The sequence below is a fragment of the Hydra viridissima genome, unplaced genomic scaffold (assembly GCF_058129835.1).
Source record: "Hydra viridissima isolate aposymbiotic clone 2 unplaced genomic scaffold, HvirCarnegie_v1 scaffold_11, whole genome shotgun sequence".
Lineage (NCBI taxonomy): Eukaryota > Metazoa > Cnidaria > Hydrozoa > Anthoathecata > Hydridae > Hydra > Hydra viridissima.
Genome location: NW_028324310.1, coordinates 8182701 through 8209446, shown reverse-complemented (window position 1 = coordinate 8209446; position 26746 = coordinate 8182701). Strand labels below are relative to the sequence as shown.

The following is a 26746-nucleotide window of genomic DNA, read 5'->3' as shown; positions in this document are numbered from 1 at the left end:
CTTATAGGTCTTGCAGGGACTTGTGCAACTCAACCCATAGGATTCTTGTAGGATCTATAAGATCAGTCAACTAGGGAAGTCCGTTAGGGTTAGCAGTGTGACCACAAAGAGCATAAAACGTTTTCCAAAAAAATAAATCAGGTTATACTAAATTTTAAGAAAAGTCAAACGAAAGGTAGTAAATAACACTAGAAAATGGTAAAACAGGTTTACTTTACTCTGCTTAAAAGAAAAATTTTGAACATAAAGCTTTAACAGAAGATATAGAGTAAGCTTTATTGCATGATTTAAATCAAATCTATTGTAATGAAGCTGCAGATAAAAAGAAAGCAAAAATCAAAAAATAACTTCGCAAAATAAAAAAATTTTCCATTTTTAAAAAACGTAGATCATATCAGTTTCCTTTCATTTAAATGAACTTATTTTTTAAGAAGCGAAAAAAATATTTTTTAGGTGTATTCTTACACACGCTCAGGTGTCACGAAAACAAGAGCCATTTTTCCTTTTTAACCATGGTGATTCTGTACTCCAACAGCAACATGAGAACAACAATAACATTCTGTCAATTGTGCTAACTAATTCCTTGAAATAAGAGTCATTCAAAAGGAACCAATTAAACCTAAAAAACTATAGCCAATATTTATTGTTAATTAGCTCAATATTAAGGTAAGAAAATTTTTTTATAACATTTATATGATCAACGATATAATCATTTTATAACGGAGTAAATTCCGAAAAGTTTATGTCAACATTTTTGTTATAAAAGCGATATCAAGAATACTGATAAGTATTTTAGTTATTTAGGATTTTTTATTATATCTATTAGTGAAAAGAATAACACCAATGATCTCAGCTTCTGTTATGGCCAGGCCTTATATTGATTACTAATTAGACTTACATAATGAGATTGATTTAGAATCACTAATCGTGATGAATACGTAAGAAGCGTTGCATAACCCGATCAAACAATTCGTTTTGTGATTCAACCAAAACGATCACATTGTCGTATATTTGGAAATAGAAGGTAATAGTTTGTTTTTGATCAGGTTGAACTGATATAATTGAAATTCAAATATAATTTGAAGGAGAATATTTGATAATAAAATGGGAGAAAATAAGAACTTTTTTTTGTTATTTTTTAATTTGATGACAAGCAGTAGTGAAGATCAGAAAATTTCTAAACCAATCATTACTTTTCAATAGTAGCTAACATCTCCAATACAGATATTTTTAAAGCGTGTAAATGTTGTGATAGTCCATAAACTTGTTTTATAACGTAAACTTTTTAGTATGTGTTCTCTATCTTAAAAACCACTCAAAGAACGAACAAAATTTGGTTTAGAAAGTGTCCAGCTTTTTGGTTTAGCATTAAAAATAGCCGAGATGTTGATAGTAGCTTTCAATAGAAGAAAGCGCAGTATAATCAGTTCGTGAAAATTCATCAATCTAATTTTAATATAAAAAACCGTCTTTCTTTTAGTTTTAAGTATAAAGTGGCATGAAAGAGAAAATTTTTTTGTCAGTTGCCATTGTTTGGTATGTGGTATATACTACACAGGGTGAGTTTCGAAGTTTCTTTTAACCTTTTTTTCTGTAAAAATTAGAAACTTCCCTATCGAACAAACTGATAAGATTGACTTCCAGTAATGCAACTTTCATTATTTACGAAAACAGACAATAATGACGCTAACAGTGTGGCTAATCCTTGGTAACTAGTCTTATTTTAAATTTAAACAATTGATAACATCTAAGTGAAAGATTGATGTTAGCCCATAACGGTTAAAAAAAAGAGTATTTTAAGTTTTGTGTTCAATATAGTAAATTCGCAGAGATTACCACAAAGAATTTGTGTTCATATGTATCTTATTTTCACTTTTTACCAAAGTTGATAATCAAAGTTCTAATCTTTTATGTAAAGAGAGAAGGGGTGGGGTGAATAAAGAAGCTTTCACTAAACACCCTCTTCCCCCTCCCCATTCTCCCCCTCCTTCCCTCCTCCCCTTCCTCCCCCTCCTCCCCTCTCCCCCTCCTCCCACCTTTCCTTTTAACCCGTTTCATTTGCTCCATTCTACTTCTCTTTAACATACGCGAAGCAGTCTGTAACTAGTCTAAAGGTACAACGTTGTGAATGTAATATAATTACTACATATAAGTATGTATGTGTGTGTGTGTGTGTGTGTGTGTGTGTGTGTGTGTGTGTGTGTGTGTGTGTGTATATATATACATATATATATATATATATACATATATATATATATATATATATATATATATATATATATATATATATATATATATATATATATATATATATATATATATATATATATATATATATATACACACACATACATACATACATAAATATATCTTACAGCAATATGTCCTGATACAGACTATCAATGTATACAGAGTCAAGTTTGCATCAGTAGAAGTAAAACTTGCGATTTTTTTCAAGATTGTTCTGATGGCTCTGATGAAAGTTTGAACGCAGGATGTGGTAGGATAAATGCAACATTTATTAAATCAATTTATGTAGTTATATGTCATTCTTTGTAGGCTATTAGCAATTAATATGCATTCTTTTACCTTTTTCTGAGATAGCATTATAGTCCTTTTAATAAAATAACTTTTTCATAAATTAGTTATAAAGTTGTAAAAGTTGCAGAAAAATCACTTCTTTTATAAAAAGTGTTTTTTCAAAATAATAAAAAGTAAAGTAATTGAAAATAAAGTTAGTAAAATTGTTTTTATTTAGCTATAACAAGATTTCCAATTTATATTTGTAAATTTATAATATTTTAATATTTTTTTGTTTTTTTGTTTTTGTTTCCTTTTTTGTTTAAATTTAATATTATATGATTTAGCAATGTTAAAAACCAGATTTCTGTTACAATTTCATTTGATTTTTTTCCTTATTTTAGGTTGAATAAAGTTTTATTTTGATAATATTTTGTTGCATTTTTTTAAAAATTAATTTATTGCAGCTCTTTTCATATACAAATGATATTTTATATTTGAGTTATAGTAAATGTAACAAAATCTTTTTTATTGTTTCAACACGTAGAGTCTCCTACAAGTATTCCTTCCAACTTGCATGTAAAGAGTATAACATCATCAAATGTTACTATAGAATGGGATGCTATTAATGATAAACCAGAAGATCGTATAACAGGTTACCAATGTCAGTTATTAGCAGCAGTTGGTGGGTATGGGTACATAATAACTATTGGTCAGAGTGATGGTCTTGTAAGCGTCACATTTACTGGCCTTTTCCCTGAATCTTTATATAAATTTCGAGTGCGAGCAATTAACCTCAGTGGTCCTGGACAATATTCAAGTTTTGTAACTGCCTTTACCAGTTCAGGTAAATGTTGTTTTCAAATAAAAATAATTAAAGCCATTATGAATTTTACTTATAATGGCTTTGATTATCTATGTTATTGATGTTTACTTTTATTTTTGTATTATGTGATTTAAATAAAATTTGTGCTTATAATATTTCTTTTATTTTTATACATAGGAGTTCTTGGTAAAGTTACAAGTATAAAAGCTTCACCGAAACCTTTCTTTGAAAACTCATCTGTTCTGCTAGAATGGAGTCCTCCTATTGATATTGTTGGGTATACAATAAATAGTTTAACATACTTTTTGACATATTGCGAACTAAATGCATTAACAGCATGTACAAACTTATCCATGAATAGCAGTACATTAAGAATTGAGTTATCAAATCTGAAATCAAATTATATTTATAACTTCACTATAACTCCTATTGCAAAAAATGTAGTCGGGGTAAAAGTTGGAGTACCCACAGGAAATATTTTTCAAACTGCTTTGAGAGGTATTTTAATTTCATTTTGTTTTTTAATAAAAAGTATTGGTTATACAAACTAAAAAAATTAATTTTTATTGCTGTTAATTTTGATAAAAGTTTATAAATTTATTTTTAAAAATATGAAATGTATTAACACAATTTATACGTAAAAAAGTGTTATAAAAGCTTCGAATGTAATTTTTTACCTACTTTTTTCTGCTTAAAAGAAAAAAAAATCCATCTTTGATTCAAAATATAAAGTTATACCTAGTTATATGAATTAATTTTACTCTGATGTATAAAGTGCAAGCAAAAGATGTGAGTATTTTTTGAAAAGCATTCTTTTAGATTTAAGATTTTTCAAATATAAAATTAAGAAAATACCCATCAATTATATTCTGATTACTTTATTTTCCCATATGAAAAAAATCATCAAATAATTTGAGCTTATTTTGCTTATAAAACTTTTATATTTGTAATAATTCTTACTTTCTATAAATATAGCTTCATGCAATCCTGATACTTATTACACATGTGTTCAAGACCAATCATGTGTGTTAAAATCAAGTATATGCAATGGTGTGTTTGATTGTGCTGATAAATCAGATGAAACTGCTGCTGCATCATGTTGTAAGATTATTAGAAAAAACTTCCAAAAGATTTTAATTTCGTTTCAAACGAAGAGATTTGATTTTTTTAGTGTCGTAATATCTCAAAGTTTTCAATTATAGTAAAAAATTACATTCCAATAAAAACTTCAAAAAGATTTTAATTTCGTTTCAAACGAAGAGATTTGATTTTTTTAGTGTCGTAATATCTCAAAGTTTTCAATTATAGTAAAAAATTACATTCCAAATAAATGAAGACAAAATTTCACGACAAACTGATTACTTTTAAAAAAATTGACGGACAGGAACAAGTAAAGTTCGAAAATTAACACCATATGCTTTTGTAATTTTTAGAATAATAGTACATTGACGGACAGTAGGAACAAGCGAAGTTTGAAAACTTACATCATATGTTTTTGTAATTTCTAGAATATAAGAAGTATAGTTTTACTTTTTCTGCTTAAATAAACTTAACTTTGATTGATTCAGCACTTTTAAATAGGTTGTGGCTATTGCTGTAATTCTAATAAGTGAAGTACGCTTTGACGGCTATAGAAGCACCAGTCCGTCGACGGCTTTAGAAACTAAAAACGTTATCAAAACATTATTGTCTTAGTTTCAAATAAAAAAATAAAATTTCGCAATCTATATAAAAAGTTCTCTCTCGTAAATAATCTTCAAAAGAATTATCAATAGCAGATTACCTTTTTCAAATTGACTAACAAAAAAATAAATTTCAGCGAAAAATAAGTTAGCTGGAAAAATATTATCACAAGGAATTCAAATACGGAAAAGAATCTTAAGATGAACATAACATAACAAAAATAAAACAATCAATACCGTTGAATAATTAACGAATAAAAAGAATACATAATAACATCAATTTGTATATATGTTGCTAAAACTACTTCCTAATATTGTATATATAAAACAGCCAATAATCTGATGTGCTGTTGCTTGTTTTCTTTAGCGTTGCCCACGTCAGCACCGTTAATTGATTCGATAGTAGCTTTAGACTCCAGCTCCATTGCCATTTTCTTCTCAGTGATAAAGGATCCGTCGGAGAGAGTGCAGTACTACTCGTTTATCAACACGAACACCAGCGTTGAGCAAAGGGTGGACAACATAAATTTACAGCCTTCTGTCAGTACACTGAGTGTTAACTTTACGGGTTTGTCTACTGGTGTCTTTTACTTTTTCAAAGGAAAAGCGGTCAACCCGTCAGGAGATGGTCCTTACAGCGGTTCTTACGGTGTAATGCTGCAGACTTCAGGTGTTTATGCTATGTTGTTTTGTTCTGGGGCGGATGTTTCGTGAAGTGCCGCAAATTGTTGAATGAGTTTTTTTTTTGCTAGATGCTTCATTAATAACGACTTCGAGCAGTTCTGGAATGGCCGTGGCTTGAAGAGGAGTTAACATCTCCTAACGTTTAAGCATAGGTGAGCTACATTTCGTGATGCATTGCTAACGTAATGCAGCATGAGACGTAGCTCACCTGCACGGAGGTGGTTCGTTGTTTTGCAGCAAAGCGCTGCTATGAACTTCTCGAACCACCCAAGGTTTTAATAACTGCTCTTTTGTCAGTAACAGAAAACCTGTCCAGACGCTTGTTTACATATGAATAAGGCTGCCAACGTCCTTTGTATTTTACTAAGCGTCCTTTGTATTTTACTAAGCGTTGCTAATCAACACTTGGCAGCGTGTCGCAAGCATGCGTTGCAAGTTGGTCTTTTTTAAAAAGCTAGGTTGAGCGTAGACAAGTTCTTTTCGCTTGTCAGGGATAGCGCCAAGCAAAGGGCGCGTTTTGTAGAGAGCGATGAGTTTGATTTCTTTTTAAAACGTTTGTTTCTAGGCTCGATCGGCGCTGTTCGCAATGTGACAATCGTTCCGGTAAAGTACTTTGAAACCACTTCAGTTAGAATATCTTGGTCGCCTCCACCACCTACAGATGGCGAGGAGCCATCCACTTTCCAATACATTGTATCTTATTGCGATCTGGATGGGCTCACAAGTTGTGTGAATTCTACTTTGTCATCAGAGCTGTCTGTAACTCTTACAAACTTGAAGGCCGCCACTTCTTACCGATACACCGTCTATGTTTATGATTCTCAAATGACTTTGGGACAGCTAATCACAAACGTGTTCAGAACAGCGGATAGGGGTGAGTTTCAGAGCGTCAATGCATTTTGTTACATTGCAAGCAGAAGTCTTTACCTTCAGCGCTGCAGGTTTAAAGCGTTGCTACGACCTGCGCAGGCGCTGCTTTTGCATGCCGTGTAAAATGAGTGGTAAAGACCATTCATTTTACACGGCAGAAGAGTCTGCAGAGGCACCGAATTCTGACGCAGCTTTTCACGTTTTCATAAAGTCCCCGTTTTCTTTTTGGTTTCGCAGTCAGAGATGCGCCTCTAAAGCCCTACTGCAATGTTGGTGTCGCCCCGAGCTGACAGTGCACACAGAAACTGCTCAATTGAGCCTGGATTGATTTGCAAACTGTGCAGTGTAGCCTTTGTAATGCTCTTTTTCTATTTTTACGTTTCTTTCTTTTTAGTTACTTGTCAAGATAGTGACTTTACATGTGTTGAAAGCGGTCAGTGCATCTCAAAAAACAGAACTTGCGATTTGGCTCGAGACTGCTCAGATAACTCAGATGAGCTGGCAGCAGCCGGTTGCGGTAATAACGACTTGCATTTTTTTGTATGTAGATCTTATTCTATCAAAGGAGTCGTTGTTTAATTGATGCGTTTTCTTCATCTATCTTCGCCGATCTATTGGCTGACTCTGAGGGTTAATTCAAACTAGGGGTGCCGCTTTGAACATTTTGAATGTTTGTAGTGATTGTTTTGTTTAGCTGTTCCTGTAAGTACTCCATCAGGTCTGCGCGTAACAAATGTCACTGCGACGAGCATAACAATGGGATGGGACGCAATCAATGGCGTTCCGCAAGATAGGCTAACTAGCTACGAGTGTCAACTGGTGGGGACGGAGGTTATTCTAAGGGTTAATCAAGACGTTGGCCAAAATGGGCCTAAAAGTGTTATTTTCGGGGGACTTAGCCCGGATTCCGTGTACGTGTTCAGAGTAAGAGCAGTAAATCCTAGCGGCGCCGGACCATGGTCGAGTAATGTGACAGTGAACACAAGCGCAGGTATTTCTGAATGCTGTTTGTTTAATGCTTTTATAGGTTTTTGGCTGCTTAAAAGTGCGCAGTTAGACGCACGTCGTCTCATTGTTCTGTGTCTGATTATTTCTTGAAGTCGAGGACATTACATAGTCGAAGGCGGTACTCAGCTGTATTTCGCTTGACTCTTTAGGTGTCGTAGGAGAGGTATCCGATGTAGTAGTTACGCCAACGCTTTACTCTGAGCAAACATCAGTGTTGCTGCAATGGGGCCCTCCTAGTGCACTTGTTGGTTACAATGCAAGCAGTTTGGCATACGTTGTGACGTATTGCGAATTGAACGTTCTCACTACTTGCCTAAATCTAACAACGAACAGCAGCGTGCTGCGAGTCCGGCTGTCAGGCTTGAAGGCAAACAGTTTGTACCAGTATTCATTGCGAGCTGTTGCCTCGTCAACGTCGAAGTTGGGTACATTGAAAGACGGCGTGTTTAGGACAGCTTCTCAAGGTTTGTTTTTTTTTCCCCTAAGTTCTGTTTAAACAGTGTAATCGCTAAGTTTGGCTTTTTCAGCTAGCGGCTGCATAGGAGAAAGCTTTCTCTTTTGACTGGTGCGCGTTAGCAAAACGGCGAGCGCCAGTTCCAGAAAGTGACAAAATGCTTTCTTTGTTTAGCTACTTGCGATCCGGCTACACAGTTCACTTGTGTTCAAGACAAGAGTTGCGTGATGAACGAACGGTTGTGCAACGGAATATTTGATTGTGCGGATAAGTCAGACGAAACGCTTTCAGCGTCTTGCTGTAAGTTGAAATTTAAGTGTTTAAGTTTCTGCAAGATCTCGTTGATTAAGCGGTGATGCATTTGCAGGCAATAATCTGATGTGCTGTTGCTTGTTTTCTTTAGCGTTGCCCACGTCAGCACCGTTAATTGATTCGATAGTAGCTTTAGACTCCAGCTCCATTGCCATTTTCTTCTCAGTGATAAAGGATCCGTCGGAGAGAGTGCAGTACTACTCGTTTATCAACACGAACACCAGCGTTGAGCAAAGGGTGGACAACATAAATTTACAGCCTTCTGTCAGTACACTGAGTGTTAACTTTACGGGTTTGTCTACTGGTGTCTTTTACTTTTTCAAAGGAAAAGCGGTCAACCCGTCAGGAGATGGTCCTTACAGCGGTTCTTACGGTGTAATGCTGCAGACTTCAGGTGTTTATGCTATGTTGTTTTGTTCTGGGGCGGATGTTTCGTGAAGTGCCGCAAATTGTTGAATGAGTTTTTTTTTTGCTAGATGCTTCATTAATAACGACTTCGAGCAGTTCTGGAATGGCCGTGGCTTGAAGAGGAGTTAACATCTCCTAACGTTTAAGCATAGGTGAGCTACATTTCGTGATGCATTGCTAACGTAATGCAGCATGAGACGTAGCTCACCTGCACGGAGGTGGTTCGTTGTTTTGCAGCAAAGCGCTGCTATGAACTTCTCGAACCACCCAAGGTTTTAATAACTGCTCTTTTGTCAGTAACAGAAAACCTGTCCAGACGCTTGTTTACATATGAATAAGGCTGCCAACGTCCTTTGTATTTTACTAAGCGTCCTTTGTATTTTACTAAGCGTTGCTAATCAACACTTGGCAGCGTGTCGCAAGCATGCGTTGCAAGTTGGTCTTTTTTAAAAAGCTAGGTTGAGCGTAGACAAGTTCTTTTCGCTTGTCAGGGATAGCGCCAAGCAAAGGGCGCGTTTTGTAGAGAGCGATGAGTTTGATTTCTTTTTAAAACGTTTGTTTCTAGGCTCGATCGGCGCTGTTCGCAATGTGACAATCGTTCCGGTAAAGTACTTTGAAACCACTTCAGTTAGAATATCTTGGTCGCCTCCACCACCTACAGATGGCGAGGAGCCATCCACTTTCCAATACATTGTATCTTATTGCGATCTGGATGGGCTCACAAGTTGTGTGAATTCTACTTTGTCATCAGAGCTGTCTGTAACTCTTACAAACTTGAAGGCCGCCACTTCTTACCGATACACCGTCTATGTTTATGATTCTCAAATGACTTTGGGACAGCTAATCACAAACGTGTTCAGAACAGCGGATAGGGGTGAGTTTCAGAGCGTCAATGCATTTTGTTACATTGCAAGCAGAAGTCTTTACCTTCAGCGCTGCAGGTTTAAAGCGTTGCTACGACCTGCGCAGGCGCTGCTTTTGCATGCCGTGTAAAATGAGTGGTAAAGACCATTCATTTTACACGGCAGAAGAGTCTGCAGAGGCACCGAATTCTGACGCAGCTTTTCACGTTTTCATAAAGTCCCCGTTTTCTTTTTGGTTTCGCAGTCAGAGATGCGCCTCTAAAGCCCTACTGCAATGTTGGTGTCGCCCCGAGCTGACAGTGCACACAGAAACTGCTCAATTGAGCCTGGATTGATTTGCAAACTGTGCAGTGTAGCCTTTGTAATGCTCTTTTTCTATTTTTACGTTTCTTTCTTTTTAGTTACTTGTCAAGATAGTGACTTTACATGTGTTGAAAGCGGTCAGTGCATCTCAAAAAACAGAACTTGCGATTTGGCTCGAGACTGCTCAGATAACTCAGATGAGCTGGCAGCAGCCGGTTGCGGTAATAACGACTTGCATTTTTTTGTATGTAGATCTTATTCTATCAAAGGAGTCGTTGTTTAATTGATGCGTTTTCTTCATCTATCTTCGCCGATCTATTGGCTGACTCTGAGGGTTAATTCAAACTAGGGGTGCCGCTTTGAACATTTTGAATGTTTGTAGTGATTGTTTTGTTTAGCTGTTCCTGTAAGTACTCCATCAGGTCTGCGCGTAACAAATGTCACTGCGACGAGCATAACAATGGGATGGGACGCAATCAATGGCGTTCCGCAAGATAGGCTAACTAGCTACGAGTGTCAACTGGTGGGGACGGAGGTTATTCTAAGGGTTAATCAAGACGTTGGCCAAAATGGGCCTAAAAGTGTTATTTTCGGGGGACTTAGCCCGGATTCCGTGTACGTGTTCAGAGTAAGAGCAGTAAATCCTAGCGGCGCCGGACCATGGTCGAGTAATGTGACAGTGAACACAAGCGCAGGTATTTCTGAATGCTGTTTGTTTAATGCTTTTATAGGTTTTTGGCTGCTTAAAAGTGCGCAGTTAGACGCACGTCGTCTCATTGTTCTGTGTCTGATTATTTCTTGAAGTCGAGGACATTACATAGTCGAAGGCGGTACTCAGCTGTATTTCGCTTGACTCTTTAGGTGTCGTAGGAGAGGTATCCGATGTAGTAGTTACGCCAACGCTTTACTCTGAGCAAACATCAGTGTTGCTGCAATGGGGCCCTCCTAGTGCACTTGTTGGTTACAATGCAAGCAGTTTGGCATACGTTGTGACGTATTGCGAATTGAACGTTCTCACTACTTGCCTAAATCTAACAACGAACAGCAGCGTGCTGCGAGTCCGGCTGTCAGGCTTGAAGGCAAACAGTTTGTACCAGTATTCATTGCGAGCTGTTGCCTCGTCAACGTCGAAGTTGGGTACATTGAAAGACGGCGTGTTTAGGACAGCTTCTCAAGGTTTGTTTTTTTTTCCCCTAAGTTCTGTTTAAACAGTGTAATCGCTAAGTTTGGCTTTTTCAGCTAGCGGCTGCATAGGAGAAAGCTTTCTCTTTTGACTGGTGCGCGTTAGCAAAACGGCGAGCGCCAGTTCCAGAAAGTGACAAAATGCTTTCTTTGTTTAGCTACTTGCGATCCGGCTACACAGTTCACTTGTGTTCAAGACAAGAGTTGCGTGATGAACGAACGGTTGTGCAACGGAATATTTGATTGTGCGGATAAGTCAGACGAAACGCTTTCAGCGTCTTGCTGTAAGTTGAAATTTAAGTGTTTAAGTTTCTGCAAGATCTCGTTGATTAAGCGGTGATGCATTTGCAGGCAATAATCTGATGTGCTGTTGCTTGTTTTCTTTAGCGTTGCCCACGTCAGCACCGTTAATTGATTCGATAGTAGCTTTAGACTCCAGCTCCATTGCCATTTTCTTCTCAGTGATAAAGGATCCGTCGGAGAGAGTGCAGTACTACTCGTTTATCAACACGAACACCAGCGTTGAGCAAAGGGTGGACAACATAAATTTACAGCCTTCTGTCAGTACACTGAGTGTTAACTTTACGGGTTTGTCTACTGGTGTCTTTTACTTTTTCAAAGGAAAAGCGGTCAACCCGTCAGGAGATGGTCCTTACAGCGGTTCTTACGGTGTAATGCTGCAGACTTCAGGTGTTTATGCTATGTTGTTTTGTTCTGGGGCGGATGTTTCGTGAAGTGCCGCAAATTGTTGAATGAGTTTTTTTTTTGCTAGATGCTTCATTAATAACGACTTCGAGCAGTTCTGGAATGGCCGTGGCTTGAAGAGGAGTTAACATCTCCTAACGTTTAAGCATAGGTGAGCTACATTTCGTGATGCATTGCTAACGTAATGCAGCATGAGACGTAGCTCACCTGCACGGAGGTGGTTCGTTGTTTTGCAGCAAAGCGCTGCTATGAACTTCTCGAACCACCCAAGGTTTTAATAACTGCTCTTTTGTCAGTAACAGAAAACCTGTCCAGACGCTTGTTTACATATGAATAAGGCTGCCAACGTCCTTTGTATTTTACTAAGCGTCCTTTGTATTTTACTAAGCGTTGCTAATCAACACTTGGCAGCGTGTCGCAAGCATGCGTTGCAAGTTGGTCTTTTTTAAAAAGCTAGGTTGAGCGTAGACAAGTTCTTTTCGCTTGTCAGGGATAGCGCCAAGCAAAGGGCGCGTTTTGTAGAGAGCGATGAGTTTGATTTCTTTTTAAAACGTTTGTTTCTAGGCTCGATCGGCGCTGTTCGCAATGTGACAATCGTTCCGGTAAAGTACTTTGAAACCACTTCAGTTAGAATATCTTGGTCGCCTCCACCACCTACAGATGGCGAGGAGCCATCCACTTTCCAATACATTGTATCTTATTGCGATCTGGATGGGCTCACAAGTTGTGTGAATTCTACTTTGTCATCAGAGCTGTCTGTAACTCTTACAAACTTGAAGGCCGCCACTTCTTACCGATACACCGTCTATGTTTATGATTCTCAAATGACTTTGGGACAGCTAATCACAAACGTGTTCAGAACAGCGGATAGGGGTGAGTTTCAGAGCGTCAATGCATTTTGTTACATTGCAAGCAGAAGTCTTTACCTTCAGCGCTGCAGGTTTAAAGCGTTGCTACGACCTGCGCAGGCGCTGCTTTTGCATGCCGTGTAAAATGAGTGGTAAAGACCATTCATTTTACACGGCAGAAGAGTCTGCAGAGGCACCGAATTCTGACGCAGCTTTTCACGTTTTCATAAAGTCCCCGTTTTCTTTTTGGTTTCGCAGTCAGAGATGCGCCTCTAAAGCCCTACTGCAATGTTGGTGTCGCCCCGAGCTGACAGTGCACACAGAAACTGCTCAATTGAGCCTGGATTGATTTGCAAACTGTGCAGTGTAGCCTTTGTAATGCTCTTTTTCTATTTTTACGTTTCTTTCTTTTTAGTTACTTGTCAAGATAGTGACTTTACATGTGTTGAAAGCGGTCAGTGCATCTCAAAAAACAGAACTTGCGATTTGGCTCGAGACTGCTCAGATAACTCAGATGAGCTGGCAGCAGCCGGTTGCGGTAATAACGACTTGCATTTTTTTGTATGTAGATCTTATTCTATCAAAGGAGTCGTTGTTTAATTGATGCGTTTTCTTCATCTATCTTCGCCGATCTATTGGCTGACTCTGAGGGTTAATTCAAACTAGGGGTGCCGCTTTGAACATTTTGAATGTTTGTAGTGATTGTTTTGTTTAGCTGTTCCTGTAAGTACTCCATCAGGTCTGCGCGTAACAAATGTCACTGCGACGAGCATAACAATGGGATGGGACGCAATCAATGGCGTTCCGCAAGATAGGCTAACTAGCTACGAGTGTCAACTGGTGGGGACGGAGGTTATTCTAAGGGTTAATCAAGACGTTGGCCAAAATGGGCCTAAAAGTGTTATTTTCGGGGGACTTAGCCCGGATTCCGTGTACGTGTTCAGAGTAAGAGCAGTAAATCCTAGCGGCGCCGGACCATGGTCGAGTAATGTGACAGTGAACACAAGCGCAGGTATTTCTGAATGCTGTTTGTTTAATGCTTTTATAGGTTTTTGGCTGCTTAAAAGTGCGCAGTTAGACGCACGTCGTCTCATTGTTCTGTGTCTGATTATTTCTTGAAGTCGAGGACATTACATAGTCGAAGGCGGTACTCAGCTGTATTTCGCTTGACTCTTTAGGTGTCGTAGGAGAGGTATCCGATGTAGTAGTTACGCCAACGCTTTACTCTGAGCAAACATCAGTGTTGCTGCAATGGGGCCCTCCTAGTGCACTTGTTGGTTACAATGCAAGCAGTTTGGCATACGTTGTGACGTATTGCGAATTGAACGTTCTCACTACTTGCCTAAATCTAACAACGAACAGCAGCGTGCTGCGAGTCCGGCTGTCAGGCTTGAAGGCAAACAGTTTGTACCAGTATTCATTGCGAGCTGTTGCCTCGTCAACGTCGAAGTTGGGTACATTGAAAGACGGCGTGTTTAGGACAGCTTCTCAAGGTTTGTTTTTTTTTCCCCTAAGTTCTGTTTAAACAGTGTAATCGCTAAGTTTGGCTTTTTCAGCTAGCGGCTGCATAGGAGAAAGCTTTCTCTTTTGACTGGTGCGCGTTAGCAAAACGGCGAGCGCCAGTTCCAGAAAGTGACAAAATGCTTTCTTTGTTTAGCTACTTGCGATCCGGCTACACAGTTCACTTGTGTTCAAGACAAGAGTTGCGTGATGAACGAACGGTTGTGCAACGGAATATTTGATTGTGCGGATAAGTCAGACGAAACGCTTTCAGCGTCTTGCTGTAAGTTGAAATTTAAGTGTTTAAGTTTCTGCAAGATCTCGTTGATTAAGCGGTGATGCATTTGCAGGCAATAATCTGATGTGCTGTTGCTTGTTTTCTTTAGCGTTGCCCACGTCAGCACCGTTAATTGATTCGATAGTAGCTTTAGACTCCAGCTCCATTGCCATTTTCTTCTCAGTGATAAAGGATCCGTCGGAGAGAGTGCAGTACTACTCGTTTATCAACACGAACACCAGCGTTGAGCAAAGGGTGGACAACATAAATTTACAGCCTTCTGTCAGTACACTGAGTGTTAACTTTACGGGTTTGTCTACTGGTGTCTTTTACTTTTTCAAAGGAAAAGCGGTCAACCCGTCAGGAGATGGTCCTTACAGCGGTTCTTACGGTGTAATGCTGCAGACTTCAGGTGTTTATGCTATGTTGTTTTGTTCTGGGGCGGATGTTTCGTGAAGTGCCGCAAATTGTTGAATGAGTTTTTTTTTTGCTAGATGCTTCATTAATAACGACTTCGAGCAGTTCTGGAATGGCCGTGGCTTGAAGAGGAGTTAACATCTCCTAACGTTTAAGCATAGGTGAGCTACATTTCGTGATGCATTGCTAACGTAATGCAGCATGAGACGTAGCTCACCTGCACGGAGGTGGTTCGTTGTTTTGCAGCAAAGCGCTGCTATGAACTTCTCGAACCACCCAAGGTTTTAATAACTGCTCTTTTGTCAGTAACAGAAAACCTGTCCAGACGCTTGTTTACATATGAATAAGGCTGCCAACGTCCTTTGTATTTTACTAAGCGTCCTTTGTATTTTACTAAGCGTTGCTAATCAACACTTGGCAGCGTGTCGCAAGCATGCGTTGCAAGTTGGTCTTTTTTAAAAAGCTAGGTTGAGCGTAGACAAGTTCTTTTCGCTTGTCAGGGATAGCGCCAAGCAAAGGGCGCGTTTTGTAGAGAGCGATGAGTTTGATTTCTTTTTAAAACGTTTGTTTCTAGGCTCGATCGGCGCTGTTCGCAATGTGACAATCGTTCCGGTAAAGTACTTTGAAACCACTTCAGTTAGAATATCTTGGTCGCCTCCACCACCTACAGATGGCGAGGAGCCATCCACTTTCCAATACATTGTATCTTATTGCGATCTGGATGGGCTCACAAGTTGTGTGAATTCTACTTTGTCATCAGAGCTGTCTGTAACTCTTACAAACTTGAAGGCCGCCACTTCTTACCGATACACCGTCTATGTTTATGATTCTCAAATGACTTTGGGACAGCTAATCACAAACGTGTTCAGAACAGCGGATAGGGGTGAGTTTCAGAGCGTCAATGCATTTTGTTACATTGCAAGCAGAAGTCTTTACCTTCAGCGCTGCAGGTTTAAAGCGTTGCTACGACCTGCGCAGGCGCTGCTTTTGCATGCCGTGTAAAATGAGTGGTAAAGACCATTCATTTTACACGGCAGAAGAGTCTGCAGAGGCACCGAATTCTGACGCAGCTTTTCACGTTTTCATAAAGTCCCCGTTTTCTTTTTGGTTTCGCAGTCAGAGATGCGCCTCTAAAGCCCTACTGCAATGTTGGTGTCGCCCCGAGCTGACAGTGCACACAGAAACTGCTCAATTGAGCCTGGATTGATTTGCAAACTGTGCAGTGTAGCCTTTGTAATGCTCTTTTTCTATTTTTACGTTTCTTTCTTTTTAGTTACTTGTCAAGATAGTGACTTTACATGTGTTGAAAGCGGTCAGTGCATCTCAAAAAACAGAACTTGCGATTTGGCTCGAGACTGCTCAGATAACTCAGATGAGCTGGCAGCAGCCGGTTGCGGTAATAACGACTTGCATTTTTTTGTATGTAGATCTTATTCTATCAAAGGAGTCGTTGTTTAATTGATGCGTTTTCTTCATCTATCTTCGCCGATCTATTGGCTGACTCTGAGGGTTAATTCAAACTAGGGGTGCCGCTTTGAACATTTTGAATGTTTGTAGTGATTGTTTTGTTTAGCTGTTCCTGTAAGTACTCCATCAGGTCTGCGCGTAACAAATGTCACTGCGACGAGCATAACAATGGGATGGGACGCAATCAATGGCGTTCCGCAAGATAGGCTAACTAGCTACGAGTGTCAACTGGTGGGGACGGAGGTTATTCTAAGGGTTAATCAAGACGTTGGCCAAAATGGGCCTAAAAGTGTTATTTTCGGGGGACTTAGCCCGGATTCCGTGTACGTGTTCAGAGTAAGAGCAGTAAATCCTAGCGGCGCCGGACCATGGTCGAGTAATGTGACAGTGAACACAAGCGCAGGTATTTCTGAATGCTGTTTGTTTAATGCTTTTATAGGTTTTTGGCTGCTTAAAAGTGCGCAGTTAGACGCACGTCGTCTCATTGTTCTGTGTCTGATTATTTCTTGAAGTCGAGGACATTACATAGTCGAAGGCGGTACTCAGCTGTATTTCGCTTGACTCTTTAGGTGTCGTAGGAGAGGTATCCGATGTAGTAGTTACGCCAACGCTTTACTCTGAGCAAACATCAGTGTTGCTGCAATGGGGCCCTCCTAGTGCACTTGTTGGTTACAATGCAAGCAGTTTGGCATACGTTGTGACGTATTGCGAATTGAACGTTCTCACTACTTGCCTAAATCTAACAACGAACAGCAGCGTGCTGCGAGTCCGGCTGTCAGGCTTGAAGGCAAACAGTTTGTACCAGTATTCATTGCGAGCTGTTGCCTCGTCAACGTCGAAGTTGGGTACATTGAAAGACGGCGTGTTTAGGACAGCTTCTCAAGGTTTGTTTTTTTTTCCCCTAAGTTCTGTTTAAACAGTGTAATCGCTAAGTTTGGCTTTTTCAGCTAGCGGCTGCATAGGAGAAAGCTTTCTCTTTTGACTGGTGCGCGTTAGCAAAACGGCGAGCGCCAGTTCCAGAAAGTGACAAAATGCTTTCTTTGTTTAGCTACTTGCGATCCGGCTACACAGTTCACTTGTGTTCAAGACAAGAGTTGCGTGATGAACGAACGGTTGTGCAACGGAATATTTGATTGTGCGGATAAGTCAGACGAAACGCTTTCAGCGTCTTGCTGTAAGTTGAAATTTAAGTGTTTAAGTTTCTGCAAGATCTCGTTGATTAAGCGGTGATGCATTTGCAGGCAATAATCTGATGTGCTGTTGCTTGTTTTCTTTAGCGTTGCCCACGTCAGCACCGTTAATTGATTCGATAGTAGCTTTAGACTCCAGCTCCATTGCCATTTTCTTCTCAGTGATAAAGGATCCGTCGGAGAGAGTGCAGTACTACTCGTTTATCAACACGAACACCAGCGTTGAGCAAAGGGTGGACAACATAAATTTACAGCCTTCTGTCAGTACACTGAGTGTTAACTTTACGGGTTTGTCTACTGGTGTCTTTTACTTTTTCAAAGGAAAAGCGGTCAACCCGTCAGGAGATGGTCCTTACAGCGGTTCTTACGGTGTAATGCTGCAGACTTCAGGTGTTTATGCTATGTTGTTTTGTTCTGGGGCGGATGTTTCGTGAAGTGCCGCAAATTGTTGAATGAGTTTTTTTTTTGCTAGATGCTTCATTAATAACGACTTCGAGCAGTTCTGGAATGGCCGTGGCTTGAAGAGGAGTTAACATCTCCTAACGTTTAAGCATAGGTGAGCTACATTTCGTGATGCATTGCTAACGTAATGCAGCATGAGACGTAGCTCACCTGCACGGAGGTGGTTCGTTGTTTTGCAGCAAAGCGCTGCTATGAACTTCTCGAACCACCCAAGGTTTTAATAACTGCTCTTTTGTCAGTAACAGAAAACCTGTCCAGACGCTTGTTTACATATGAATAAGGCTGCCAACGTCCTTTGTATTTTACTAAGCGTCCTTTGTATTTTACTAAGCGTTGCTAATCAACACTTGGCAGCGTGTCGCAAGCATGCGTTGCAAGTTGGTCTTTTTTAAAAAGCTAGGTTGAGCGTAGACAAGTTCTTTTCGCTTGTCAGGGATAGCGCCAAGCAAAGGGCGCGTTTTGTAGAGAGCGATGAGTTTGATTTCTTTTTAAAACGTTTGTTTCTAGGCTCGATCGGCGCTGTTCGCAATGTGACAATCGTTCCGGTAAAGTACTTTGAAACCACTTCAGTTAGAATATCTTGGTCGCCTCCACCACCTACAGATGGCGAGGAGCCATCCACTTTCCAATACATTGTATCTTATTGCGATCTGGATGGGCTCACAAGTTGTGTGAATTCTACTTTGTCATCAGAGCTGTCTGTAACTCTTACAAACTTGAAGGCCGCCACTTCTTACCGATACACCGTCTATGTTTATGATTCTCAAATGACTTTGGGACAGCTAATCACAAACGTGTTCAGAACAGCGGATAGGGGTGAGTTTCAGAGCGTCAATGCATTTTGTTACATTGCAAGCAGAAGTCTTTACCTTCAGCGCTGCAGGTTTAAAGCGTTGCTACGACCTGCGCAGGCGCTGCTTTTGCATGCCGTGTAAAATGAGTGGTAAAGACCATTCATTTTACACGGCAGAAGAGTCTGCAGAGGCACCGAATTCTGACGCAGCTTTTCACGTTTTCATAAAGTCCCCGTTTTCTTTTTGGTTTCGCAGTCAGAGATGCGCCTCTAAAGCCCTACTGCAATGTTGGTGTCGCCCCGAGCTGACAGTGCACACAGAAACTGCTCAATTGAGCCTGGATTGATTTGCAAACTGTGCAGTGTAGCCTTTGTAATGCTCTTTTTCTATTTTTACGTTTCTTTCTTTTTAGTTACTTGTCAAGATAGTGACTTTACATGTGTTGAAAGCGGTCAGTGCATCTCAAAAAACAGAACTTGCGATTTGGCTCGAGACTGCTCAGATAACTCAGATGAGCTGGCAGCAGCCGGTTGCGGTAATAACGACTTGCATTTTTTTGTATGTAGATCTTATTCTATCAAAGGAGTCGTTGTTTAATTGATGCGTTTTCTTCATCTATCTTCGCCGATCTATTGGCTGACTCTGAGGGTTAATTCAAACTAGGGGTGCCGCTTTGAACATTTTGAATGTTTGTAGTGATTGTTTTGTTTAGCTGTTCCTGTAAGTACTCCATCAGGTCTGCGCGTAACAAATGTCACTGCGACGAGCATAACAATGGGATGGGACGCAATCAATGGCGTTCCGCAAGATAGGCTAACTAGCTACGAGTGTCAACTGGTGGGGACGGAGGTTATTCTAAGGGTTAATCAAGACGTTGGCCAAAATGGGCCTAAAAGTGTTATTTTCGGGGGACTTAGCCCGGATTCCGTGTACGTGTTCAGAGTAAGAGCAGTAAATCCTAGCGGCGCCGGACCATGGTCGAGTAATGTGACAGTGAACACAAGCGCAGGTATTTCTGAATGCTGTTTGTTTAATGCTTTTATAGGTTTTTGGCTGCTTAAAAGTGCGCAGTTAGACGCACGTCGTCTCATTGTTCTGTGTCTGATTATTTCTTGAAGTCGAGGACATTACATAGTCGAAGGCGGTACTCAGCTGTATTTCGCTTGACTCTTTAGGTGTCGTAGGAGAGGTATCCGATGTAGTAGTTACGCCAACGCTTTACTCTGAGCAAACATCAGTGTTGCTGCAATGGGGCCCTCCTAGTGCACTTGTTGGTTACAATGCAAGCAGTTTGGCATACGTTGTGACGTATTGCGAATTGAACGTTCTCACTACTTGCCTAAATCTAACAACGAACAGCAGCGTGCTGCGAGTCCGGCTGTCAGGCTTGAAGGCAAACAGTTTGTACCAGTATTCATTGCGAGCTGTTGCCTCGTCAACGTCGAAGTTGGGTACATTGAAAGACGGCGTGTTTAGGACAGCTTCTCAAGGTTTGTTTTTTTTTCCCCTAAGTTCTGTTTAAACAGTGTAATCGCTAAGTTTGGCTTTTTCAGCTAGCGGCTGCATAGGAGAAAGCTTTCTCTTTTGACTGGTGCGCGTTAGCAAAACGGCGAGCGCCAGTTCCAGAAAGTGACAAAATGCTTTCTTTGTTTAGCTACTTGCGATCCGGCTACACAGTTCACTTGTGTTCAAGACAAGAGTTGCGTGATGAACGAACGGTTGTGCAACGGAATATTTGATTGTGCGGATAAGTCAGACGAAACGCTTTCAGCGTCTTGCTGTAAGTTGAAATTTAAGTGTTTAAGTTTCTGCAAGATCTCGTTGATTAAGCGGTGATGCATTTGCAGGCAATAATCTGATGTGCTGTTGCTTGTTTTCTTTAGCGTTGCCCACGTCAGCACCGTTAATTGATTCGATAGTAGCTTTAGACTCCAGCTCCATTGCCATTTTCTTCTCAGTGATAAAGGATCCGTCGGAGAGAGTGCAGTACTACTCGTTTATCAACACGAACACCAGCGTTGAGCAAAGGGTGGACAACATAAATTTACAGCCTTCTGTCAGTACACTGAGTGTTAACTTTACGGGTTTGTCTACTGGTGTCTTTTACTTTTTCAAAGGAAAAGCGGTCAACCCGTCAGGAGATGGTCCTTACAGCGGTTCTTACGGTGTAATGCTGCAGACTTCAGGTGTTTATGCTATGTTGTTTTGTTCTGGGGCGGATGTTTCGTGAAGTGCCGCAAATTGTTGAATGAGTTTTTTTTTTGCTAGATGCTTCATTAATAACGACTTCGAGCAGTTCTGGAATGGCCGTGGCTTGAAGAGGAGTTAACATCTCCTAACGTTTAAGCATAGGTGAGCTACATTTCGTGATGCATTGCTAACGTAATGCAGCATGAGACGTAGCTCACCTGCACGGAGGTGGTTCGTTGTTTTGCAGCAAAGCGCTGCTATGAACTTCTCGAACCACCCAAGGTTTTAATAACTGCTCTTTTGTCAGTAACAGAAAACCTGTCCAGACGCTTGTTTACATATGAATAAGGCTGCCAACGTCCTTTGTATTTTACTAAGCGTCCTTTGTATTTTACTAAGCGTTGCTAATCAACACTTGGCAGCGTGTCGCAAGCATGCGTTGCAAGTTGGTCTTTTTTAAAAAGCTAGGTTGAGCGTAGACAAGTTCTTTTCGCTTGTCAGGGATAGCGCCAAGCAAAGGGCGCGTTTTGTAGAGAGCGATGAGTTTGATTTCTTTTTAAAACGTTTGTTTCTAGGCTCGATCGGCGCTGTTCGCAATGTGACAATCGTTCCGGTAAAGTACTTTGAAACCACTTCAGTTAGAATATCTTGGTCGCCTCCACCACCTACAGATGGCGAGGAGCCATCCACTTTCCAATACATTGTATCTTATTGCGATCTGGATGGGCTCACAAGTTGTGTGAATTCTACTTTGTCATCAGAGCTGTCTGTAACTCTTACAAACTTGAAGGCCGCCACTTCTTACCGATACACCGTCTATGTTTATGATTCTCAAATGACTTTGGGACAGCTAATCACAAACGTGTTCAGAACAGCGGATAGGGGTGAGTTTCAGAGCGTCAATGCATTTTGTTACATTGCAAGCAGAAGTCTTTACCTTCAGCGCTGCAGGTTTAAAGCGTTGCTACGACCTGCGCAGGCGCTGCTTTTGCATGCCGTGTAAAATGAGTGGTAAAGACCATTCATTTTACACGGCAGAAGAGTCTGCAGAGGCACCGAATTCTGACGCAGCTTTTCACGTTTTCATAAAGTCCCCGTTTTCTTTTTGGTTTCGCAGTCAGAGATGCGCCTCTAAAGCCCTACTGCAATGTTGGTGTCGCCCCGAGCTGACAGTGCACACAGAAACTGCTCAATTGAGCCTGGATTGATTTGCAAACTGTGCAGTGTAGCCTTTGTAATGCTCTTTTTCTATTTTTACGTTTCTTTCTTTTTAGTTACTTGTCAAGATAGTGACTTTACATGTGTTGAAAGCGGTCAGTGCATCTCAAAAAACAGAACTTGCGATTTGGCTCGAGACTGCTCAGATAACTCAGATGAGCTGGCAGCAGCCGGTTGCGGTAATAACGACTTGCATTTTTTTGTATGTAGATCTTATTCTATCAAAGGAGTCGTTGTTTAATTGATGCGTTTTCTTCATCTATCTTCGCCGATCTATTGGCTGACTCTGAGGGTTAATTCAAACTAGGGGTGCCGCTTTGAACATTTTGAATGTTTGTAGTGATTGTTTTGTTTAGCTGTTCCTGTAAGTACTCCATCAGGTCTGCGCGTAACAAATGTCACTGCGACGAGCATAACAATGGGATGGGACGCAATCAATGGCGTTCCGCAAGATAGGCTAACTAGCTACGAGTGTCAACTGGTGGGGACGGAGGTTATTCTAAGGGTTAATCAAGACGTTGGCCAAAATGGGCCTAAAAGTGTTATTTTCGGGGGACTTAGCCCGGATTCCGTGTACGTGTTCAGAGTAAGAGCAGTAAATCCTAGCGGCGCCGGACCATGGTCGAGTAATGTGACAGTGAACACAAGCGCAGGTATTTCTGAATGCTGTTTGTTTAATGCTTTTATAGGTTTTTGGCTGCTTAAAAGTGCGCAGTTAGACGCACGTCGTCTCATTGTTCTGTGTCTGATTATTTCTTGAAGTCGAGGACATTACATAGTCGAAGGCGGTACTCAGCTGTATTTCGCTTGACTCTTTAGGTGTCGTAGGAGAGGTATCCGATGTAGTAGTTACGCCAACGCTTTACTCTGAGCAAACATCAGTGTTGCTGCAATGGGGCCCTCCTAGTGCACTTGTTGGTTACAATGCAAGCAGTTTGGCATACGTTGTGACGTATTGCGAATTGAACGTTCTCACTACTTGCCTAAATCTAACAACGAACAGCAGCGTGCTGCGAGTCCGGCTGTCAGGCTTGAAGGCAAACAGTTTGTACCAGTATTCATTGCGAGCTGTTGCCTCGTCAACGTCGAAGTTGGGTACATTGAAAGACGGCGTGTTTAGGACAGCTTCTCAAGGTTTGTTTTTTTTTCCCCTAAGTTCTGTTTAAACAGTGTAATCGCTAAGTTTGGCTTTTTCAGCTAGCGGCTGCATAGGAGAAAGCTTTCTCTTTTGACTGGTGCGCGTTAGCAAAACGGCGAGCGCCAGTTCCAGAAAGTGACAAAATGCTTTCTTTGTTTAGCTACTTGCGATCCGGCTACACAGTTCACTTGTGTTCAAGACAAGAGTTGCGTGATGAACGAACGGTTGTGCAACGGAATATTTGATTGTGCGGATAAGTCAGACGAAACGCTTTCAGCGTCTTGCTGTAAGTTGAAATTTAAGTGTTTAAGTTTCTGCAAGATCTCGTTGATTAAGCGGTGATGCATTTGCAGGCAATAATCTGATGTGCTGTTGCTTGTTTTCTTTAGCGTTGCCCACGTCAGCACCGTTAATTGATTCGATAGTAGCTTTAGACTCCAGCTCCATTGCCATTTTCTTCTCAGTGATAAAGGATCCGTCGGAGAGAGTGCAGTACTACTCGTTTATCAACACGAACACCAGCGTTGAGCAAAGGGTGGACAACATAAATTTACAGCCTTCTGTCAGTACACTGAGTGTTAACTTTACGGGTTTGTCTACTGGTGTCTTTTACTTTTTCAAAGGAAAAGCGGTCAACCCGTCAGGAGATGGTCCTTACAGCGGTTCTTACGGTGTAATGCTGCAGACTTCAGGTGTTTATGCTATGTTGTTTTGTTCTGGGGCGGATGTTTCGTGAAGTGCCGCAAATTGTTGAATGAGTTTTTTTTTTGCTAGATGCTTCATTAATAACGACTTCGAGCAGTTCTGGAATGGCCGTGGCTTGAAGAGGAGTTAACATCTCCTAACGTTTAAGCATAGGTGAGCTACATTTCGTGATGCATTGCTAACGTAATGCAGCATGAGACGTAGCTCACCTGCACGGAGGTGGTTCGTTGTTTTGCAGCAAAGCGCTGCTATGAACTTCTCGAACCACCCAAGGTTTTAATAACTGCTCTTTTGTCAGTAACAGAAAACCTGTCCAGACGCTTGTTTACATATGAATAAGGCTGCCAACGTCCTTTGTATTTTACTAAGCGTCCTTTGTATTTTACTAAGCGTTGCTAATCAACACTTGGCAGCGTGTCGCAAGCATGCGTTGCAAGTTGGTCTTTTTTAAAAAGCTAGGTTGAGCGTAGACAAGTTCTTTTCGCTTGTCAGGGATAGCGCCAAGCAAAGGGCGCGTTTTGTAGAGAGCGATGAGTTTGATTTCTTTTTAAAACGTTTGTTTCTAGGCTCGATCGGCGCTGTTCGCAATGTGACAATCGTTCCGGTAAAGTACTTTGAAACCACTTCAGTTAGAATATCTTGGTCGCCTCCACCACCTACAGATGGCGAGGAGCCATCCACTTTCCAATACATTGTATCTTATTGCGATCTGGATGGGCTCACAAGTTGTGTGAATTCTACTTTGTCATCAGAGCTGTCTGTAACTCTTACAAACTTGAAGGCCGCCACTTCTTACCGATACACCGTCTATGTTTATGATTCTCAAATGACTTTGGGACAGCTAATCACAAACGTGTTCAGAACAGCGGATAGGGGTGAGTTTCAGAGCGTCAATGCATTTTGTTACATTGCAAGCAGAAGTCTTTACCTTCAGCGCTGCAGGTTTAAAGCGTTGCTACGACCTGCGCAGGCGCTGCTTTTGCATGCCGTGTAAAATGAGTGGTAAAGACCATTCATTTTACACGGCAGAAGAGTCTGCAGAGGCACCGAATTCTGACGCAGCTTTTCACGTTTTCATAAAGTCCCCGTTTTCTTTTTGGTTTCGCAGTCAGAGATGCGCCTCTAAAGCCCTACTGCAATGTTGGTGTCGCCCCGAGCTGACAGTGCACACAGAAACTGCTCAATTGAGCCTGGATTGATTTGCAAACTGTGCAGTGTAGCCTTTGTAATGCTCTTTTTCTATTTTTACGTTTCTTTCTTTTTAGTTACTTGTCAAGATAGTGACTTTACATGTGTTGAAAGCGGTCAGTGCATCTCAAAAAACAGAACTTGCGATTTGGCTCGAGACTGCTCAGATAACTCAGATGAGCTGGCAGCAGCCGGTTGCGGTAATAACGACTTGCATTTTTTTGTATGTAGATCTTATTCTATCAAAGGAGTCGTTGTTTAATTGATGCGTTTTCTTCATCTATCTTCGCCGATCTATTGGCTGACTCTGAGGGTTAATTCAAACTAGGGGTGCCGCTTTGAACATTTTGAATGTTTGTAGTGATTGTTTTGTTTAGCTGTTCCTGTAAGTACTCCATCAGGTCTGCGCGTAACAAATGTCACTGCGACGAGCATAACAATGGGATGGGACGCAATCAATGGCGTTCCGCAAGATAGGCTAACTAGCTACGAGTGTCAACTGGTGGGGACGGAGGTTATTCTAAGGGTTAATCAAGACGTTGGCCAAAATGGGCCTAAAAGTGTTATTTTCGGGGGACTTAGCCCGGATTCCGTGTACGTGTTCAGAGTAAGAGCAGTAAATCCTAGCGGCGCCGGACCATGGTCGAGTAATGTGACAGTGAACACAAGCGCAGGTATTTCTGAATGCTGTTTGTTTAATGCTTTTATAGGTTTTTGGCTGCTTAAAAGTGCGCAGTTAGACGCACGTCGTCTCATTGTTCTGTGTCTGATTATTTCTTGAAGTCGAGGACATTACATAGTCGAAGGCGGTACTCAGCTGTATTTCGCTTGACTCTTTAGGTGTCGTAGGAGAGGTATCCGATGTAGTAGTTACGCCAACGCTTTACTCTGAGCAAACATCAGTGTTGCTGCAATGGGGCCCTCCTAGTGCACTTGTTGGTTACAATGCAAGCAGTTTGGCATACGTTGTGACGTATTGCGAATTGAACGTTCTCACTACTTGCCTAAATCTAACAACGAACAGCAGCGTGCTGCGAGTCCGGCTGTCAGGCTTGAAGGCAAACAGTTTGTACCAGTATTCATTGCGAGCTGTTGCCTCGTCAACGTCGAAGTTGGGTACATTGAAAGACGGCGTGTTTAGGACAGCTTCTCAAGGTTTGTTTTTTTTTCCCCTAAGTTCTGTTTAAACAGTGTAATCGCTAAGTTTGGCTTTTTCAGCTAGCGGCTGCATAGGAGAAAGCTTTCTCTTTTGACTGGTGCGCGTTAGCAAAACGGCGAGCGCCAGTTCCAGAAAGTGACAAAATGCTTTCTTTGTTTAGCTACTTGCGATCCGGCTACACAGTTCACTTGTGTTCAAGACAAGAGTTGCGTGATGAACGAACGGTTGTGCAACGGAATATTTGATTGTGCGGATAAGTCAGACGAAACGCTTTCAGCGTCTTGCTGTAAGTTGAAATTTAAGTGTTTAAGTTTCTGCAAGATCTCGTTGATTAAGCGGTGATGCATTTGCAGGCAATAATCTGATGTGCTGTTGC

General features: G+C 41.0%; 1 protein-coding gene across 1 annotated transcript in view; it reads left to right on the top strand.

Moving 5' to 3' along the window:
* The window catches only part of LOC145197032 (uncharacterized), a 60835-nt gene that overhangs the window by 19318 nt on the left and 14771 nt on the right, over nucleotides 1–26746 (top strand). The window contains exons 15-61 of the mRNA XM_090065879.1: nucleotides 1495–1559; nucleotides 2378–2500; nucleotides 3068–3367; nucleotides 3524–3844; nucleotides 4322–4447; nucleotides 5396–5698; nucleotides 6278–6586; nucleotides 6977–7099; nucleotides 7277–7573; nucleotides 7740–8054; nucleotides 8219–8344; nucleotides 8448–8750; nucleotides 9330–9638; nucleotides 10029–10151; nucleotides 10329–10625; nucleotides 10792–11106; nucleotides 11271–11396; nucleotides 11500–11802; nucleotides 12382–12690; nucleotides 13081–13203; nucleotides 13381–13677; nucleotides 13844–14158; nucleotides 14323–14448; nucleotides 14552–14854; nucleotides 15434–15742; nucleotides 16133–16255; nucleotides 16433–16729; nucleotides 16896–17210; nucleotides 17375–17500; nucleotides 17604–17906; nucleotides 18486–18794; nucleotides 19185–19307; nucleotides 19485–19781; nucleotides 19948–20262; nucleotides 20427–20552; nucleotides 20656–20958; nucleotides 21538–21846; nucleotides 22237–22359; nucleotides 22537–22833; nucleotides 23000–23314; nucleotides 23479–23604; nucleotides 23708–24010; nucleotides 24590–24898; nucleotides 25289–25411; nucleotides 25589–25885; nucleotides 26052–26366; nucleotides 26531–26656. Coding sequence (XP_089922005.1) covers nucleotides 1495–1559; nucleotides 2378–2500; nucleotides 3068–3367; nucleotides 3524–3844; nucleotides 4322–4447; nucleotides 5396–5698; nucleotides 6278–6586; nucleotides 6977–7099; nucleotides 7277–7573; nucleotides 7740–8054; nucleotides 8219–8344; nucleotides 8448–8750; nucleotides 9330–9638; nucleotides 10029–10151; nucleotides 10329–10625; nucleotides 10792–11106; nucleotides 11271–11396; nucleotides 11500–11802; nucleotides 12382–12690; nucleotides 13081–13203; nucleotides 13381–13677; nucleotides 13844–14158; nucleotides 14323–14448; nucleotides 14552–14854; nucleotides 15434–15742; nucleotides 16133–16255; nucleotides 16433–16729; nucleotides 16896–17210; nucleotides 17375–17500; nucleotides 17604–17906; nucleotides 18486–18794; nucleotides 19185–19307; nucleotides 19485–19781; nucleotides 19948–20262; nucleotides 20427–20552; nucleotides 20656–20958; nucleotides 21538–21846; nucleotides 22237–22359; nucleotides 22537–22833; nucleotides 23000–23314; nucleotides 23479–23604; nucleotides 23708–24010; nucleotides 24590–24898; nucleotides 25289–25411; nucleotides 25589–25885; nucleotides 26052–26366; nucleotides 26531–26656 — 11246 coding nt within the window. The remainder of the gene's footprint in view (nucleotides 1–1494; nucleotides 1560–2377; nucleotides 2501–3067; nucleotides 3368–3523; nucleotides 3845–4321; nucleotides 4448–5395; nucleotides 5699–6277; nucleotides 6587–6976; nucleotides 7100–7276; nucleotides 7574–7739; nucleotides 8055–8218; nucleotides 8345–8447; nucleotides 8751–9329; nucleotides 9639–10028; nucleotides 10152–10328; nucleotides 10626–10791; nucleotides 11107–11270; nucleotides 11397–11499; nucleotides 11803–12381; nucleotides 12691–13080; nucleotides 13204–13380; nucleotides 13678–13843; nucleotides 14159–14322; nucleotides 14449–14551; nucleotides 14855–15433; nucleotides 15743–16132; nucleotides 16256–16432; nucleotides 16730–16895; nucleotides 17211–17374; nucleotides 17501–17603; nucleotides 17907–18485; nucleotides 18795–19184; nucleotides 19308–19484; nucleotides 19782–19947; nucleotides 20263–20426; nucleotides 20553–20655; nucleotides 20959–21537; nucleotides 21847–22236; nucleotides 22360–22536; nucleotides 22834–22999; nucleotides 23315–23478; nucleotides 23605–23707; nucleotides 24011–24589; nucleotides 24899–25288; nucleotides 25412–25588; nucleotides 25886–26051; nucleotides 26367–26530; nucleotides 26657–26746) is intronic.